The sequence below is a fragment of the Limanda limanda genome, chromosome 5, assembly GCF_963576545.1.
Source record: "Limanda limanda chromosome 5, fLimLim1.1, whole genome shotgun sequence".
NCBI lineage: Eukaryota > Metazoa > Chordata > Actinopteri > Pleuronectiformes > Pleuronectidae > Limanda > Limanda limanda.
The window spans coordinates 11,243,507-11,262,042 of record NC_083640.1 but is presented as its reverse complement, the minus strand read 5'-3'; the positions used below and the strand labels follow the sequence as shown (position 1 = coordinate 11,262,042).

The window sequence follows — 18,536 nt, the reverse complement described above, 5'->3', positions numbered from 1 at the left end:
TCCCTGAGGGGACATTGAAGGCTCAACCTCCATCCATGATTGGTGGAGAAGACAAACCCTTCCTCCATGAGGATTCAAATCCCCATTAGAAAGATAGACAGCATTAGATGCACTGGACAGACAGACATGTAGTGAGACAGAGAGATGAAGGGAGGCCAGGTCCACCCCCCACTCCTCCATTTACGTCTCCGCACACCCCCCATCAGCATGCAGGTGGAATGATAGGCATAAGGAGATGAAAAGGAGGGATGAATCGAGGAGAAAAAAGGATGGACAGAGTTAGCTTTCATAAGACAAACCCCCATCCTGTCAGTGATTGACATGTTGTCACTGTGACGTCTTCTTCCCGTCTCTGTCACACTGCACACACGCAAATGAATCAACGTCGGTAAAGCCTCATGACTCACTGTCATCTTTGCATCGTGTCACCTTTCATCAGCACTGCAAATAATATGACACACACACACACACACACACACAAGGAGAGCATCTGCCCAGTAACCGTTTGTTTTAGGGGGACATATGATCAAATGACTGTGAACGCTCAACCACAAACAAAAATGCTTCCAACTCCCACTCCTGTTCATCAGCTCACCATCACTGTCTGTCAAGAATCTATCTCTAAGTTTGCCCTCTGCCCGTCTCACACTTCACCGCAGACCCTGATCGCACTTCCTGCCCAGGTTGTGTCCTCTGACATCACCTCAGAGCATATAGCAGCGGAGTGGGTGGGAGAGGTACTGCAGGTGTGTGATTGTGTGTGTGTGTGTGTGTGCAATACAGTACATGAGGGTGGGTGGTGAAGTGCCACCACTTCGGTGGAGGTCACCATGTCCTCCTCCTCTCATCCACTCATCTTGCGGCCACCTCAGGCCCATTAAGAGCCATTAGTGTGTGTGCTCCTTTGCCATCATAATGCATAAATCTCTTCTTTTCCTTCTCCCTCTGCCCCTCTCTACTTCTAGGAAACAGTAATTAGGGATGAAAGAAAGGTTACAGTGAGCAATAGTACATCTAAGGCAGTTGTCACTGAGTGGGTGTATTGCACCGTGTTGCATACGGCTCAGCCATCAGCTGCATTCAAAGTAGTTTGCGGCAGAATTTTATATGTACTCGTGCACACGCATGATGTAGGTTGTAAATGCAAGTGTACAGAGGCACATATAACAGACCTGGTAGATACACACACACATGCACATATGTAACAGGCATCATAATGCAGAGCGGCTGGAGTTCATTATCCGTCTTCAATGGCCTCAGATTTAGGATTTAAAATCTATGAAGTCTTCTTAAAAAATGGAGAGTGTGCATGCAGCACGCCGCAGTGTTTTATGATCATGTGCTACACACTGACTTAAAGTACTGGCGTATGTGTGTGTGTGTGTGTGTGTTCTATTTCATGATGAGCAAGGTGGGCCATGCCGCTGGCGACTGGGACGAGCAGAGGACTTCAATTGTTCTCTCTACTTTCTTCTGTGAAGGTATCTGCTCTTTAAAGCTGTGATGATGACAGAATGGTTCTTGTATTACTCTGCCATCCCCCATCTCTATAGTAGATAGCTGACACAGGTAGGTACTGTTTTTGCATCTGTGCGTGTGTGTGTGTGTGTCTGTGTGTCTGTGTGTGTGCCTGTTTGTGATTAGCAGTAGTGGATGATTTGTGCAGGCTTGTGCTGAACAGCTGATCTCAAGCTGATAATACTAGTCATTAAAATTGTGCCCAAGCACAAATGCCCACAAACACACACACACACACACACACACACACACACACACACACACACACACACACACACACACACACACACACACACACACACACACACACACACACACACACACACACACACACACACAGGGCAGATTAGTGGGCTTTGAGCAGCACTGTTATGAATGAGTGGTGGTACTTGGTCTTATCGGTACTTTTTGATAAGGTACATCTTTATTGAATTCTGCAACTGAAAGACAGCCAGTCTGGGGAGAAGCAATATGTTAATGGAGAGAGACCATTCAAGTCTTCAAACCGACCTCACAGTGCCCCTTCATCTCCACCCCCCCCCCACCCCCCGCCACCACCACCAGCCTCTATCTCTTCGTCCCTTCATCTGAAGGGAGGGCCACGGCGGCGACAGAGAAAGAGCCGAGGGCTGACGGGAGCGCGGGACAGAGGCGCCGGGGTGCGAGAGAAAGAAGGAAAAGAGTATAGGCGAAGCAAGGGAAATGTCTTGGCCTCAGCCGAGCAGAAAAACGGGGTCTGCGCGAGTTGTGTGAGAGGTGAAATAGCTTTTTCTTTTCATTTTACACGCCTTCCCTTCCCAGTGCAACCATCACCCTTTACCTCTCGCCCCCTATTACACACACACACTAACACATACACACTCACACACACACACTCCCCGCCGTCATTTTGTTAGTGTGAGGAGAGGCACAGCGTCTGTGTCTCGGTCCTAGAGCTCCCCCCTCTGATCCTGGGTGGTTGCTGCAGCGTTGTGCAAAGTGATCGACCTCCTGCAGCTAGCCAATAAGGCACCGGCACGGTTATGTAGGTCGTGGCACCCGTGTTTGGCCTGTGGAGCCGCGCCATCGGTGCTTGTGCACAAACGCTGAAAAATGCTTCTCAGAAACACATCCTGAGCTCACAAACACAAACCAACAGCTGTTTACTCGACAGGAACACATTCACTGTACATGCTCAAAAAACAGATGGAACTAAGTGGCACTCGTTTGGAAAATGTGGCTCCACGTCTCAACTACATGATCAAATACTGATGATATAAATCTCACATATTTATTTTGATATATCAAACTTAGTATTTTGCATGAAAAAAATGATATTAGAATAAGTCAAGCAAGTAATAATAATACCACATATAATTTTGTTGATGTGCAGAGAAATGTCTCATGTCAAGGCTGTCAGTGAATCTCTTGAGAGTCGCTGTTGAGTGTCTTTGTAGCACGGAGTGAGGATGACAGGGTGTGAAGGGTTAACTAGGCTAAGACAAAGACATAGGCTGAACGCATTGTGTGGAGTGGAGGGCCTCTGGAACAGATGGGGCCTTAGGGCTTACTCTTTCTCTTTTCTTTCTCTCCATCTCTCCAATACTGAGCTCGAATCAGCGACAACTGGCTAACAAGCTAAGACGTTTTACACCGAAATAAATAACTCGCATGCATTAATCATGCACTCGCAACACACACACACGAATCACTGCAGGACACTGATGCAAATACCAAACAATACTTGTGGTGTGACTCATAACGGCGGAGACAAAGCAGAGAACATTTTCCCGAACACTTAATTCAAACATCTCTGCCCAAAAGAGACATGTGATTTCTCGTCTCCTTCCTTGACCTCTAAACCCAATGTTTTTCTTCTTTTCCATTTTGTGCACCTCCCACTCCTCCACTTCTAACATAAAAATCACAGCTGCAGGTTGGTGGAATTTATTCCAAACCTCAGCACATCAGCTTGTACAAATAAATACTGGTCTTCACAGATAAGACATATTCTTCATAAAATGCTAATAAAATGACTTCATAACAATCAGAAGAGTGGGGGAGTTGCTGTTTGACACGTCAGCCTGACTCATGACACAAGAACAATACTTTTCTGTGCAACTTGTAAAAGTTGACAGTTAAACAGTTGCATCAATGCGACGGATGAAGCCATAGAATCAGGGACATGGACAGTCAGTAATACAGAAGATCACTGCATAAGGAAAAGATCGAGTAAATGGGCATGGATTTCAAAGAGGGGAACTTTGGAACAACTGTTAAGTTGTATTGATGCTCCCTCTGCCTGTATTGCTGTGCTCAGACAAAGCTCAAAGCATTTTTTTCCTATATATAGCCACAAGCACTTACGAAGTATGTTGAACATATGGACATGATCAAGAATGTGAGGACAGATCATCAAGGAAAAATCTCAATAACAGCATCACAAATTGATCTGCACAAGCTGAAAATATACCTCACATATCTCGACAACCGATCATCTCATGGGGTTCACACTCGGCATGTGTATTGTTTAGGGGTGCAGTGTCCAATTTGTTGCGATTTGGAGACAGGCTACCGTCAACATAAGTAGAATATGAATAAACAGGGGACTGGGGCTGTGTAGCAGCGGCAGCTGGGAGTCATCAATGTCAGAGCCATCACAGCAACAGGCGTGATTCGAGCTTCAGTGAACTTTATATAAACGAGTGAGCAGCTCTCTGTTCAGCAGCTTCAGGATTCTGCAGACTGAGTCCAGCACTCGGTCTTTACTTTGGCGCAGCTCAATTACTGCAGGTCACTTTTACAGCAGGTGACACTGTATTGAAGGTCAGTGTTGACATTCTTCTGACATCAAAGAGAATCAAACATGGGCCATGAATATATTGGCACCCGCTGATGGTAATCAAATGGAGATAGCTTAAGGAAAGTTTAGTGACATAACCTGACCACCAGGTAAACCATCTGTTACTAGAGTCCAGTCATTGGTTCTATCAAACAATGAACCAAGCTAACACTAGGATGAGCTGCCTTCCAGATTTAGTCAAAAACAGTTCAGGGGCTAATTGAGACAATATTAAATTTGCTTCATATTCAATATAAATATAAAAAGAGTGCAGTCAATAGTGCAGTAAATCTGACCGAATCATGATATTTCTTAAAAACCTAGAAAAACAGAATCTTCAGGTCTTCCAGTTGAGTTCTGGCGAACTGTGCACTTGCCTGTCACAGGTATTCACACATTTATCTTACACTCGCTGATACAAGGCTGCACTTTCAATAAACTCACATATCTCTGCATGATCTGGTGTCTCTCGTTCGGGTCGTCCAGTATGTTGATTGACAGGTCTGAGATGGAAACGGCAGCAGAGGCAGTGAGTGTAACCAGTAGCACCATCACGCCTTCGTTTTCCTCCAGCGGCAGGTCCAGCTTGTGTGTCTGCTCTTTACTGAGCTGCGACAGGTCAATGGTACACCTAAAGTACACACACAAAGGCAAAAAGAGAAAAGAAAAATACAATTACTGAGTTAGCATTCATTCCATTTCTGACAACTTAGCCAAAGCTGAGACAATTAAAAGCTTTTAGCAGTAACCTGAAACCGTCGCAATTGATTTTGTAGCATGACCTTGATGTATCTCTGGTTAATATCACGGCCGGCTAGTAGTAATTTTTGCATTTGGGTCAAAGAGTTCAAAGCAAATGTTTCCTCAAGTGCCTCCACTCTGATGAAAACAAGAAAACATTCCACGGGGAATGGCTGAGTATTCACCCAGGGTTTCAATTTGCACAGGAATGTTATTCTCTGCAGCGTATTGAGCACAGGGTCAAGAAAAAAAAGGATTATGTTCATACAAATTAGAGCCATGGTCATTTTGGACTAAATTGATTCCAAGAACCCACAGTGTGAATGATGGGTCACTTGTTCTACCTTTACAGCCTGAACAAGAAGTGAGATTCCAACATATCCAGGGACGGACCACATACCTTCCCATGAAGTCATCCTTCTTGCCAGCATCTTTGTCCCACACTGTGATGTCTACAAAACCTCCCTGCTCCTCATACAGGTGGAAATCAAACTGCTCCCTCCACTGGGGGTTCAGCGTTTTGGGAATTGTCTGAGGAAACAACAGAAGCAAATACACCGTTGATTAATTTGTTATTTAGATGAGATATGTATAGGTCTATTTAAGTTGACAGAGCTACTTCAACTTGGACTTTTCACAGACTATATGAATTAATCTGTTTCACAGTTGCAAGACAAACAACAAGAAAAGACTGAATTCTGTAAATTCACACTGATAAGTGATGCACTTTCCTTCCATAGTGTTAGTATAGTCAGGAATGACTAACTGAGAAAAGCAAAAAAAGATCGAGAGGTGTGTGATTGATTTAAAATATTGCATAGTTCATCTAGAGAGATCTCTCTTTCTATGTAAACAATATTTAAGTCGTTTTTCTATTACAATAGCAATGAATAAAATCTCTATATAAAAATGCTCCTTCCTTACCACTAAAAGAAGAACATATTGACCAACAGGTGGACGTTTACCTTGCTCTTGTACTTCTGGTGCCCCATCCTGAATTTGACATAAGGGTCACTGAGGCCGTTGGCGTCCATGGGCTGCAGGCCGCGACCTTCTATCAGACTGATGCTGACTATACCTCGCCACAGCTGGGACTTTCTGTGCACATCTGACAGACGCATACTCTGATACTGCAGCAAGCACACACACAGTCACGCAAACATGCATTTATTATGACACAGGCGCGTACACAAACATCCACAAAGCAAGCACAGATACACAGACATATGCATTAATTAACCCCGTGGTACAATTGTGGCTGTTGTATACTTGTACACTCACAACTACAAAACACACAGAGAGGAAGCAGAACACACAAGATAACACTGAAACTTAAAACACAAAATCAAAACAGTTGACTTTACCCTTGAGGTGCAGGATCATCTGACTAGAACAGCCAGTGAATAGGTTAAAAGGTTAAAAATATGTATATATGGCCCTCGCACTTTATCTACTGAACAATTTCATGGTGAAAAAATCCTCACTTCTTGGTAGCAGCATTTCTGCAAAAAAAGGGGGAACATGTTCCATGACCCCTTTCTACACTTGTTTACCGGGAATCACTCGTCAAAAATGTGTATGTCACTGCATCTACTTGTTCTTTTTTTTATTTCACACACATTTTGAAATATATTAAATAATAAACGAAGGACTAGAGTGATTTATAGGCTGTCTTGCCCAAACTGGAAAGACCACTGCGACACTGTACTTCTGTAAATTTCGTATTCCATCTGGCAGTGCTGTAAGCTGACAGCTCCGCAAACTCAGATTGATGATTATCCATATCTTAAGTCAGTAGTTTTTTGTATTTTTTTCTCCATCACTTCTCTCAGCACTTACAGGCCTATTTAACCTCCCTTTGAATCATGTCAGTATTCTTCACTAAAACAAAGAGCAGGGTATTTATTTGTCAAACAAATACACCCCCTTCTCTCTCCTTCTCTCCCTTTCTCTGCCTTCCTCTCTCCTCCTCCCTCGTTAGGCAGAATTTATTAGCATAGCTTTTGTTTTGCGGGTGAATTTCATTAAACTCTGAACAAACCCTGCCTTGCAAGTGCGGCCCTTTGATCTGGAGACGGAGCCTCTTAATTTCCATTCTCCAGACATTAAACAATGCGAATGGCTCCCTGAAATACAGCCAACCTCCCATACAGCAACTCCCACATCTTTCATTCCTCCTGTTCACTTGCTCCGAAACACACTGTATGCTAATGACGAGAGGTTGCCGTTATGTCCTACGCTAGCGTGATCCTAATTGTTTCCTTGTTTTGTTCCTACATATTTCTTCTCGCAAAAAGAAGAACCATGGGCTATTTGGATTGGGGATCCGCGTCCTCTCTGCCAGAGCGCAGCAGGAAAGAGATCATGCACAGAGATGTTCGTGGGCTAAAAGTCTTGAAGAGATACCAGTGTTCAGTTGAAAAAACTAATGCCGCCTTGCACATGGTTCAACTTTTCACGATAAAAACGTTTGAAGTGCCAAAAGAAGCATTTTGCCTTGTGGTAAAAGTAGGAGACATGAATTCAGCATGCCTCTGACTTATAATTATTATCTCAAGCTACTTCTTGAATAGTTTGCATCTCCTACTGTGGGTTCAACGCTCACATATGCTTCATTAAAAAGAAGTGGTTGTGTAAAAATAACCGTGCACTGTGTTGCCGTCGAGCACGTAGGCAGGGAGGCACTCAGGAGCAGCGCCTTTTTTTTGGTGGGGTAGCACAGTAGCTAGTTCGTTAGTGTTTGAGCTAATTCCCGAGTCACAGGCGGGATGGCCCAGTTAGGAGGCTTCAAAGGTTCGGTTTGGGGAAGCACAATACAGCAGGACGTCTGCCCAGCTCCAACCAAGCGCACTTCAAATACGCGTCTGTGTCTCTTGGTGGGTATCAAACTTTTTCACGGATGGTTGAGGAACCGTTCAAAACCTCTAGGTGCAATTTAGGAAATCAACTAAAAAGTAAAACAGAGTTTCCAGATTCAGCCCTACTCGGTGACGACAGGAAAATAAATACCCTTGTAGCTTATTAGAATTGAAACATGACTGCAAATTAACAAAATCATGCTTATAAAATCGTCCCTGATACTTATATAATTCTGTATTTGGCTTGAAAAAAAAAGACATGGCAGGTGCTTCATGCAGGAGCAAATAAGAAGCAGAGCCTAGACCAGCATCCAACAGCCACATACAGCAAAATCAAAAAGGAAGCGGTCTTTTACAGTATATGGCAAGATGGGAACTCAAAATAATATCAACTCAAAAGATTTCCACGACAAGGGGTCTAAGAGTGTCCTCCAATCTGCCAACAATCAACAAATGTTCCACAGAGGATCTGGACGCCTTTAAAACCCCAACAAATGTATTACTAATATTTTCTCACACGGTAGCTGCAATACACAGTGCAGGTCAAAGGTGGGAGAAGCATTGAGATATCGTATTTGGAGCTCAGGCTGAGCAAAAGCACAAAGCTCACTAGATTATTTTACCTGTGAGATAAGTTCATTATGAAGCCAACAGAGTCCTTAGAACTTACTTCACTGTACATAGCTAAAGTTTGGGAAGGCTGTTTTTTGGGTGTTAGTAAAAAATAATGCATAGTAAAGCCCTAAAATGAATGATTATTTTCTTCAATAGAAAAGTAGAAAATAGAAAATACATTTCTCATAACAATCGCAGTATTTATATCATGTTACTTCCACCCTTGGGGCAATTTTACATCACCTATGACACATGGTTCCCCTTTAATTGCACTCGCATCCCAACAAAAGGTTTGTTTCAAAACGCAGGTGGTGTATTGCAGCTTGTGGAAAATAAACTGGTGACGATGAGAACGAAAGAACTGATCGAGAAAAGAAAAAAGGTCTAATGCCACTGAGGGAGGGAAGGGGAGGAGGCGGAGGAAGAGAGGGTGGAGGGGGTGGGGGTGGGGGGGATTCCATCCATGTACCAGGACACCAGTGAAGAGTGCAGGAGGGGTGAGGTGCGGTTGGTAGTGAGGTTACATCACAGTTGGAGGTTTGTGGGTGGGGTTACATGCTGTTTTAGTTTACCTTACTAGATCGTTTCCAGTTCCTTCTCAAAAGCATGGTCTGTAAATGAGACAGAGCGGTTACAGAGCGCCCCCCAATGTCTCCCCCTTCAAGCTGCAGGATCAGAAGTTAAAGGGCATGGGGGTGTATGATGGTCATGTTAGCCTTGGTCTGGTGCAGCAAGGGGGCGGGGGGGTTAAATAAGGAGAGGGGGGGCAGTCGTCAGTCATGCATGTTAGGTATAAGCAGGGAGAGTATGAGAAGTGCTTGATCTTGTCATAAGGTCTGAAGTGTTGGCGTATGCACACACGCTGTATCTCAGACTGTATATATAAAGATGGACGACACGTCTCCACCTCCTCCCACTGTCCGGGTCTGAAGCCAAAATATCCCGGGATGACGTCACGCGGAGCCCAAGTCTGTGCAGTGATCAGGGGATGGAGCCGCAGCAGTGAGGTCCAGCCAATGCACATGCTCGACCAATCACGAGTCAGTCTCAGCTGTCAAGCATGACGTCATCCCAACAAACTAAAATAACTAAATCCGAACTTACTGGCTTAAAATGGCCGAAATCTTCTTTGAGAAGTAATTATCTGACGTGTACTTTGACTTTTTAAGTTTGGTTCATGCCCCATCCACTATTATAGAGGAAGGAGGGTTAATAACCTATACTGCAGCAAGCCGATCAAGATCATATGGCTTCACTTTTGGGGAGCCATCATGTCGTCCATCTATAAATACAGTCTTTTGTATGTATACGCAATAGCTGCTGCTTGTGCCCCTTATACATTATAATCACACAATATACACACTCAAACAGAGACAGCAACTGACCCAGCTCCTGACTTGACTTTACTGTTTCAGTCCAGTTATGGGAAATCACCTTGACAACAGTCGAATTTAAGGAACAACCTTTCTTACACTGACAAGGCATAAGAGTGAGGATTATTGACAGGTCCTAGAAATAGCTTAGGGTCTTTTAGCATATTTCAAAGTTTGGCATCAATTTATTTTTGTGGTTAAAAGCGTCTTTCTTCTGTGAATATAATCAATGCAAAGGTTTCAAATATATATATTTCTATATAAATATATATATATGAGGATTAACATGTGCACAACTCATTAACTGGAAACCACTTAGTACATGAAACTGAGCACCACATACAGAAACACTTGATTCTGCATAATAACTAAAAGGGTTATTAGCAATTTGATAAAGAATTGATTTAAATATAGAGGCAAATAAAGTATATTTTCCTTTCCTCTTCCATACCAGTAGATGGCAACAGAGAGCGAGCCATGACAAATGCACTGGTATAACCTTGTACTAATTTCCTTCACAGTTGGAGAAATCCAAAATGATGGTTAACCTAAATAGAGTTTATTTGTTCTGTCAAATGTGGACTCTCTGAACTACAGTACAAAATAAGCACCAGAATTAAGACATCAGATCAAAAGGAATAAAATATTTCCCCCATGACTCTGCCTTGTTCCGGATCGAGCATGCAGGGGTCCAATTAACCAAACAAATAATTGAACAGAAATAAATGCAACTCTGAAACATCGAGCATGTCCGCAGAGGCACGAGCCAACATAATTAAGAAAGAGAATCCGGTGCTCTTTGAACACGAAACTTTTCCACTGAACATGTTAATTACACTTGTGTTTATGCCCATGCATTTGCTGAGTTGGAGAGTTTCCAGAAAGTGAGGCTGACGGAAGCCAGCACACTCCGGTTCACCAGCCTGCCTGAGCTTCTGATGTACGGAGACACACTTCACTGAACTGGAGTAAGAAGTTTCCTTATGATCAAACTTATTGTGCTGATTTGAGTGGTTTCCTACTTAAAACTTCATGTAGTTCCTTCAGCATTTATATTATATGCCTTCAGTATACGAGACATATCAGGTAAGATCGGAAAAGAATCGTTCCCCTGAATGAGAAGGAAATGTGATTTGTTTATAATAATAATCTGACCAATAAATTCACATAGTTTTCTTACAGCGTCCCTGATGTCTCCCTCCTTCGGTGACAGAGTGACAGAAAGATCCAGGATGCCCAGGTTGTGTTCAGGGAACTGTGGGTCCTTCAGGTCCAGCGTCACATCCTGGGTCCTGCAGGGAAACACAGTAAACCGAAGACGCTTTTATCCAAAGCAACTTACAATAAGTGCATTCAACCCCGAGGGTACAAACCCAGAACAACAAGACCATGTCCACTAACTGTACATGAATGTGCTTACAATGCAGGGATTCCACATGCGTATATTAATAAATGCATGTTTCACACGCATACACCCGCTCCATCTGAACATAAAGTCGATTCACATTTTTAATCAGTACAAGTCTGACAAGATGGATGTGGAGCAGAGAGATGAGCCGCCCCTCTGACTGTTCCATTCTGCTTCCTCCCCTCCCCCTTCTAAATGCCAGCCTTATTGTTTTCAAGCTTCCCACCTTGCTAACAATCTTGAATTATGTATATCGGGAAATATGTGAGGGCTTTGACCTGCTATTGACAATTAAGTTTGAAGTCATAATACATATATAAATCAAATGAACGAATTATTCAAGTCAAAAATCTTTACTGATCTACATTGTATAACTTGGTGAGAACAAAATGACATAACAACGGTCAATGGAAACCAAAATCATCAACCCATTGAGGGCTGGATTCCAAACCGCTTGGAAAATCAAAGAAAAAATTTGAAATCCAAATAGCATGAATTTCATCACGGCAACTCATAATTGTCCTGCACCAGGAGGAACCCAGGGCTCACTGCATCGGCCTAAGGTCTTACAATCGCTCTGAGGTTTTTATCCCAGTATCTAACAGCAGTCACGGAACCGTTGGCTGTGACATGGAGATCTATGCGACCCTCTAAGGATATGTCTCCCCGGACCATCACTGACCCACCAGCAAACGGGTCATGCTGGATGATATTACAGCAGCAGACCGTTCACCACAGCTTCTACAGACTCTTTCACGCCGGTCACATTTGCTCAGTGTGAACCTGCTCTCATCTGTGAAGAGAACAATTTGCCAGTGGCGGACCTGTCACTTCTGGTGTTCTTTGGTCAATGCCAATCGACCTGCTCGGTGCTGGGCTGTGAGCAGAGGTTCCACTAGAGGTCGTCGGGCCCTCATATCACCCTCATGCAGTCTGTTTCTGACAGTTTGGTCAGAAACATGCACACCAGTAGCTTGCTGGAAGTCATTTTGTTGGGCTCTGGTAGTGCGGCTCCTGTCCCTCCTCGCACAAAGGAGCAGATACTGGTCCTGCTGATGGGTTGATGCTGTTCTACGGCTCTGTTCAGCTCTCAGTGCGTAATGTCCGGTCTCCTGGGATCTCCTCCATGCTCTTGAGACTGTGCTGGGAGACACAGCAAACCTTCTTGCGACCACACGTATGGATGTGCCTTCCTGGAGGAGCTGGACTACCTGTGTAACCTGATTGGGCTGCAGGTACCATCTCATGCTACCAGTAGTGACAAGGACACTAGCAGAACACACAACTAGAGAAGAACCAGTTTAGAAAATTAGATTGATTGATTGAAAACCACTTGTTTTCTAATGCTATCAATTAAACTTGTGGTTTTCCTGCTATAAAAATCCAAAACGTCTGCAGTGCAAAGGGACTGTTGTGCATGTTGACTCTGTGTCTAACTCATGGGACACAGTAGATTAGAGCCATTATTCATATCATCAGTGTTGTTCCTGTCATGACCACTCAAAATGTGTGTTGTGAGAACAGACTGATTATAACCCAACTTTCACCTTAGTAGAGGTGTGATCAGTCAGTGTAAATAAGTTCCTCTTCCTTTTATCTTGGTATCACTAAAACTCCATAAATTCCCGTTATATTTTAAGGGGTTTGAGGTGAGTTACCAAAGACTGCCACTAGAGGGAGGCAGCAGACTATATTTGGTCAAAATGACTCAGGCAAAGCAAGGTGGGATCCTTGGAGAAGGGTCAGGACTGAATTTCTTTCCAACCATTAACCTCAATATTTATTGTCTATTGAAACATGAGCATCTCTGAACTTGCTTATTACTGATGGATTGTAACAACCAGTATGTTAAATACAATCAGAGGAGAGTACAGGAGAAGTTAAACTGCAGGGAAATGAGGATGTGTCAGTGTAAATAAAGCAGCAATAAAAAAGGAAGTTAAAGTAGATAAAGACACCTCTGATGTTCCAGTGACTCCAGGTGGAGATACGCTGAGCCCATGAAATCATCCTGGAATCCAAAGTCATAGTCAAAAACCTACAAGGAGACAATATACACAACTGTTATCAGAGGCCCTTCCACACAGTTCTACAAAATGTGACTTTTTGCATGTGATAGTCAATATAACAGCAGGATGAAGCTGAACACTTACCTTAACATAGAGCGGGTCCTTCAGGGTTTCCACGTGTAGGGTCACTCGCTCGTCCCACACCGGGTTCAGGTTCTTGTGGATAGTTTTACTCCTGAACACCTCCTTCCCTGCAATCTTGAACTTCACATACGGGTCACTGGTCCCTACAGGGAACGAGAGTAAACACAGAGATACCTGTAAATAATACGATTAAGAGGACTTTAACACAACGATATACTCTTTTCACAGCAGCCATTTGGGTATGAAACAGCAGGTAAACACATTAATGTCTACGTCTAGCCCATATTCACAAATCACAATTTGTCTCATAGGAATTAACAAGATGCAACAGCCTCTGTTCTTAACCCTCAACAAGAGTGAGAAAAGCAACCCAAAAAAAACGATTTAAAAAAAAAAAGAAATCTATATGTCCTGAGATGTAGAACACAAATCCACAATTTGTACGTATATTTTACACCGTGCCGTTGTTTTGTTAAACCTCTATTAGTGTAACAAGGTTTGTCATGTGACTCGTCTTCTGTTGTAGGTCACATGATTACCAATATTTAATGTTGAATCTGTCACGTTTCATGCACCACCTCTATTTGACCAGTAAGTGGCGGTATTGATTCACATTTCATTTTTGTAGCCACACATGTTGGCGGAATAAATTAATACAGCATTTATCGATACATAAACATACATTGGGTGTCAATGCTTGCAAATATTTCTTGCCTTAATAAATATATTAGCATATTTGGGGGGATAAAACTGGGGACATGTATAAATCTGCTTTAATACCCTTTTATACTGTTCTTTGTTTTGAAATTTATTTATCAGACTTTAATGTGTCTACTTATCTTGGAGTCGTGTTAATATTTGTACCACTGGCAGAATTTTTATTTCATTGTACACAGTGTACTGGCAAAAAAGGCATTGGATAAAAGCGATTAATATTTCTACAGTACAAGGGAGTACACAAACACAAGTACATGCAGATGATAAAAATCTATACAATACTATGTTAATAAAAATGTTACGTGGTATATATAATGTTATTTACAATAAAAGCAACTTCCAAACAAGTTGTTTATGTGATTTTCACATTTTCTGTACATGGCTGGTTGTTCAAGTCCGTAACTTGTATTAAACTCTGATTTGAGTTCAAAGGCAAAAAACACCTGGACGATTCAAAACGTTTAATCTTAAAAATGGTTTGACGGTAACTGACATCCAAGTAATCAGTATCCATCTTTTGTTTGTTTTATTTTAATATACATGCTTTTCCACAAAAATATCAGCTAATGAAATAATAAATGAGAATCAAACAATATTCATTGTTCGTCAACATTAATGATTTATACTAGGATATAAGAATGAAAGACAGAAATATCAGATCCTAATATATTGGCGATAGATTTGTGCATCACTGGTCTCAGCTCATGTCTCCAGCACTGACACTGGGACAGTGACATGTGACAGGCTTATACATTTAAACAATGGTCACATGTAACATGTGGAGAAAAAGTCTGACAACCTGGGAAGATTACCGGCTAGACTTCCAGATCTGACACAACTAAAACGCTGCATCGTAACAAACAATAATGTCCCTCGTCTGTCCCACACGTCCTCCAGACTGATCTGTTTGTTTGTGCTGTTCTTGTCTAAAAATCGAAGTCATACTATCATCCTCTGTGACCAAAGTGATAACAAATCAAATCACAGGAGAGGGAAGGTAATCCTGTTATCAAATATTTATCAATCTCTCACACACAGTTTAAATGTCACAGTGATTTGTCCTTTCTGCCAGAATCTACATCCATCAATTATCTGTACAACTCATCCTTTAAGGGTCGGGTGTGTGTATCTACATAATAAAACAGACATTTGAGTAAATACAAAATACATGAAACAGTACCATTAATATGTTAATCTGCCCTGTTTTTCTGTTTAGCAGCAGAGGGGGGATTTATTGTCAACACAGCTCCACACATCAACACTCCCAACACAAGAGGGACAGCGAGGACGCTCCACGATGAAAGGCTGAGCTCTGTGTCTGCTCACGTCTCATCCGTTCGAGATAGTGTTGCTCTGTCATTAGCTAGAGAAGAACATTAACTATAGCTGACTCTCTCATAATGACTTCACCGATGCTTATTAGAGGCAGGATGAGGCTTGTTTAATTATTGGAAGAAATGTGAACTGCAAAGTATCCACAACATTAAACAGAAATATATCAACTCTGTTTGGGTCCGAGTAAAAATTGATGACGTGATTCCCAGCTTTAATGCGAGCGCAGCTAATTATGCACTAACACTGGCCTGCTGGGAAAATATTAAAATTTCTTCATTTAAACAACCTCATGGTAGTCCCCCCCACCACCACCACACACACACACACACACAGAAACACCAGCAGAAGAAAAACACACACACTCGCTGTACACACTGTCGCCCTTGACATATCACTGCAGGACAGCTGCAGCACAGGGACCAGATGACAGGGCGAGAAAAGAAGGAGGAGAAAGGACTCAACTGGTGCAGAACTAGTGTCTGGGCTGTTGAATAAGAGACATAAGGCAAGACAGGACTCTGCAAATCCAAACATGAAAACACGATGCCAAGAAACCAAGATGATACTTTAGGAGCAGGGAGACAAATCGCCCCCCCCGCTGCATCCTGGAGGCAAAAAGCCACCGATCCCTGAAACTGCAGCAACTCTCTCTTCTCTCTCTCTCTCTCTCTCTCTCTCTCTCTCTCTCTCTCTCTCTCTCTCTCTCTCTCTCTCTCTCTCTCTCTCTATCCCACCGGGTCGATATTCCCCAGACACACATCGCTGGCTCAGACTCCCTGCATCCCACAGTGCCAGCGTAATGGTGCCATAAACACAAACGGGCTAGAAAGTATGAAATGGAAAATGGTCGCTGCTTTAAGTGGGTGAGCGGCTGAATATGAGTCAGCATGTGGACAGCGCAGAGGAGTTGATTGAGGGGCTTTCTTGCAAATCAACAGCCGTGTTTGACATTTCTATCAATTATATTTCAGTCTTCCATCAGGTGAAGAAAGTCCATAAAAAGAGAAAGTGACTGCATGTCCCATGTGAGGGCTGGTGGGTGGAGAGATCAATAAGCATAGAGGATCAATAAGCTTAAAAGAATAAATAATGGCTGACGTGATTGCCGACAACCAGTTGAGGCCAAGGTGGGTTTGATGAATCAGCAGACCCTAGATGTTTATCCACCTTGTGGGCTGAAGGCTGTGAAATGGAAGAGCAAGGTCAGGGGGAGAACGAGTGTCACCCACTGATGGACTGGCAGAGGCAGGTAGGTGCAGCTGCAGCCATTGAACGTCAAAAGCGATTTTCTCTTTCCACTATCGATTTATGCTGTTAGAGTAAAACCCATTCACAAAAGGTTTCTGTGTTCTCCTTGAGGGAATTCAGTGCTCAGCTTTCAGAGATTTAACAAAAAGCAGGTCAGAACACCCCAAATCAGCCAGGACAGAAAACAGCAATGTGTCCATTCCAATAAAATCCAAACAATCATTTTGTAGCCTTTTAATCAAACCTGTTTTAAATGGTCACACATCAAACACCCGAGGTGCCTTGTAAGGAGTCGGACTGGATTTACACAGCTCCCATTTACAGCCTATTCACACTCACATTCATACATCGCTTCCTACCAGTCATACACCGTCAGCACAGCCGTCAATGGCTGGTTCAGTATCTTGCCCAAGCACACTTCAGAATGCAGACTGGAGGAACCACCAACCTAATAACTTCTATACCAATGCAGTAAATCCTGTAACAGTGGCTTTTCTGTGGGTGGATTTCCTTGAAGTTGTATATAAAAGACATAGATATGTCCCTAATGCTCCTTTCTGTAGTGACCCCCTGTCTAGACCATTGGGTGCAACGGTGAACAAGTGAATAAGGAGAAGTTACCAAAAACACAATGAGACACTGAGTGGTTCATAGAAAGGTGTTAATTTATTAATTTTCAATATGGAATCAGACCACTGAACAGCATTACAGTAGCTGAGAGCAGAGATAAAGGGTTATGAGAGGAGCCACTCAGCAGGTGAATTAGCCTCAGGCGTGGCACACAGGCCGAGCTAAAAGCCCCGGATCCACTTGTTTTTGATAGCTGCTCTCCGTCTTCCTGACAGGCAGCTGAAAACATAATCCACCACACATTTATCCTCCTCTGAAGACCTAATGGGCAGCGGCCATAAAAATGCTGCTCATTGTGTCTGTCTGCCAGTAAACCAGACACCTGAGAGAGCAACAGTAAGCGTATAAGCACAAGCCTTAAACCAAATGTAAACACAAGCCACTGCTCATAAATCCTACTATCCCCTTTTAGATGGTCATTCAATACAAGGGCAAACACTTTTTGCACATTTCAGCAAACCTTTTAAATTGTGATAGGTGAAGAAACACTATTTGCCAGCCATAGGTCAAACTCTTCAATCATAGTACAAATGAGTATGGTCAAATATTAAAAAAGTGGCCTCCAGTGCTTTGTTTCACTAAAATTCAAATACAATCTGGGGTCATTCGCCATCCAGTTAGTTTTGACGGTGAATCGATGACTGTAATTAAAAAAAAATTCACTCTGCGGTCAACGCATCATTCTCACAGTCCACATGGCATCAAGATAAAACCACCGCCAACTCTTTCTTATTTTTATTATAGAACTAATTCTTATTTCATTTAATGTAAAAGTGCAGATCCTTCTCCTGATGTCAGGGTCTTGTACACGTGGGGAGTGACAGTACATGCATTTTCACATGTAAGGTATACATAGGCGATTGTGCACAATGATTTGGAATAATGACAATAAAACAAAAGATCGAAACTACATCAGTGTGGGTAAACGAGAAAAGGTAACAGTAGAAGGTCCAGCATTATAGAATCACAGCCTATGAATATAATATATATAAGTGCAGCACTGATTCTACATGTCTGTTTGGAATGGGCTGTTTGTTTGGCCTGTGGTCGCTGCAGCTTTGAAGCCATCTTTCTTAAACTTGTAAAAGTGACCTGCAGTTATTAAGCCTCAGCAGGTAA

General features: G+C 42.7%; 1 protein-coding gene across 2 annotated transcripts in view; it reads right to left on the bottom strand.

Annotated features, from left to right (window-relative positions):
• LOC133001936 (multiple C2 and transmembrane domain-containing protein 1-like) overlaps nucleotides 1-18,536 on the bottom strand; it is a 133,564-nt gene that overhangs the window by 57,468 nt on the left and 57,560 nt on the right. Inside the window, exons 3-9 of one of the 2 annotated variants that reach the window (XM_061071655.1) lie at nucleotides 13,488-13,630; nucleotides 13,293-13,372; nucleotides 11,107-11,218; nucleotides 9,126-9,164; nucleotides 6,046-6,210; nucleotides 5,481-5,611; nucleotides 4,784-4,970 (exon numbers count right to left, since the gene is read on the bottom strand). In XM_061071655.1, the coding sequence (XP_060927638.1) occupies nucleotides 4,784-4,970; nucleotides 5,481-5,611; nucleotides 6,046-6,210; nucleotides 9,126-9,164; nucleotides 11,107-11,218; nucleotides 13,293-13,372; nucleotides 13,488-13,630 (857 nt within the window). Of the gene's footprint in view, nucleotides 1-4,783; nucleotides 4,971-5,480; nucleotides 5,612-6,045; nucleotides 6,216-9,125; nucleotides 9,165-11,084; nucleotides 11,219-13,292; nucleotides 13,373-13,487; nucleotides 13,631-18,536 lie in introns of both variants that reach the window. The other variant, XM_061071656.1, reaches the window with a different exon arrangement.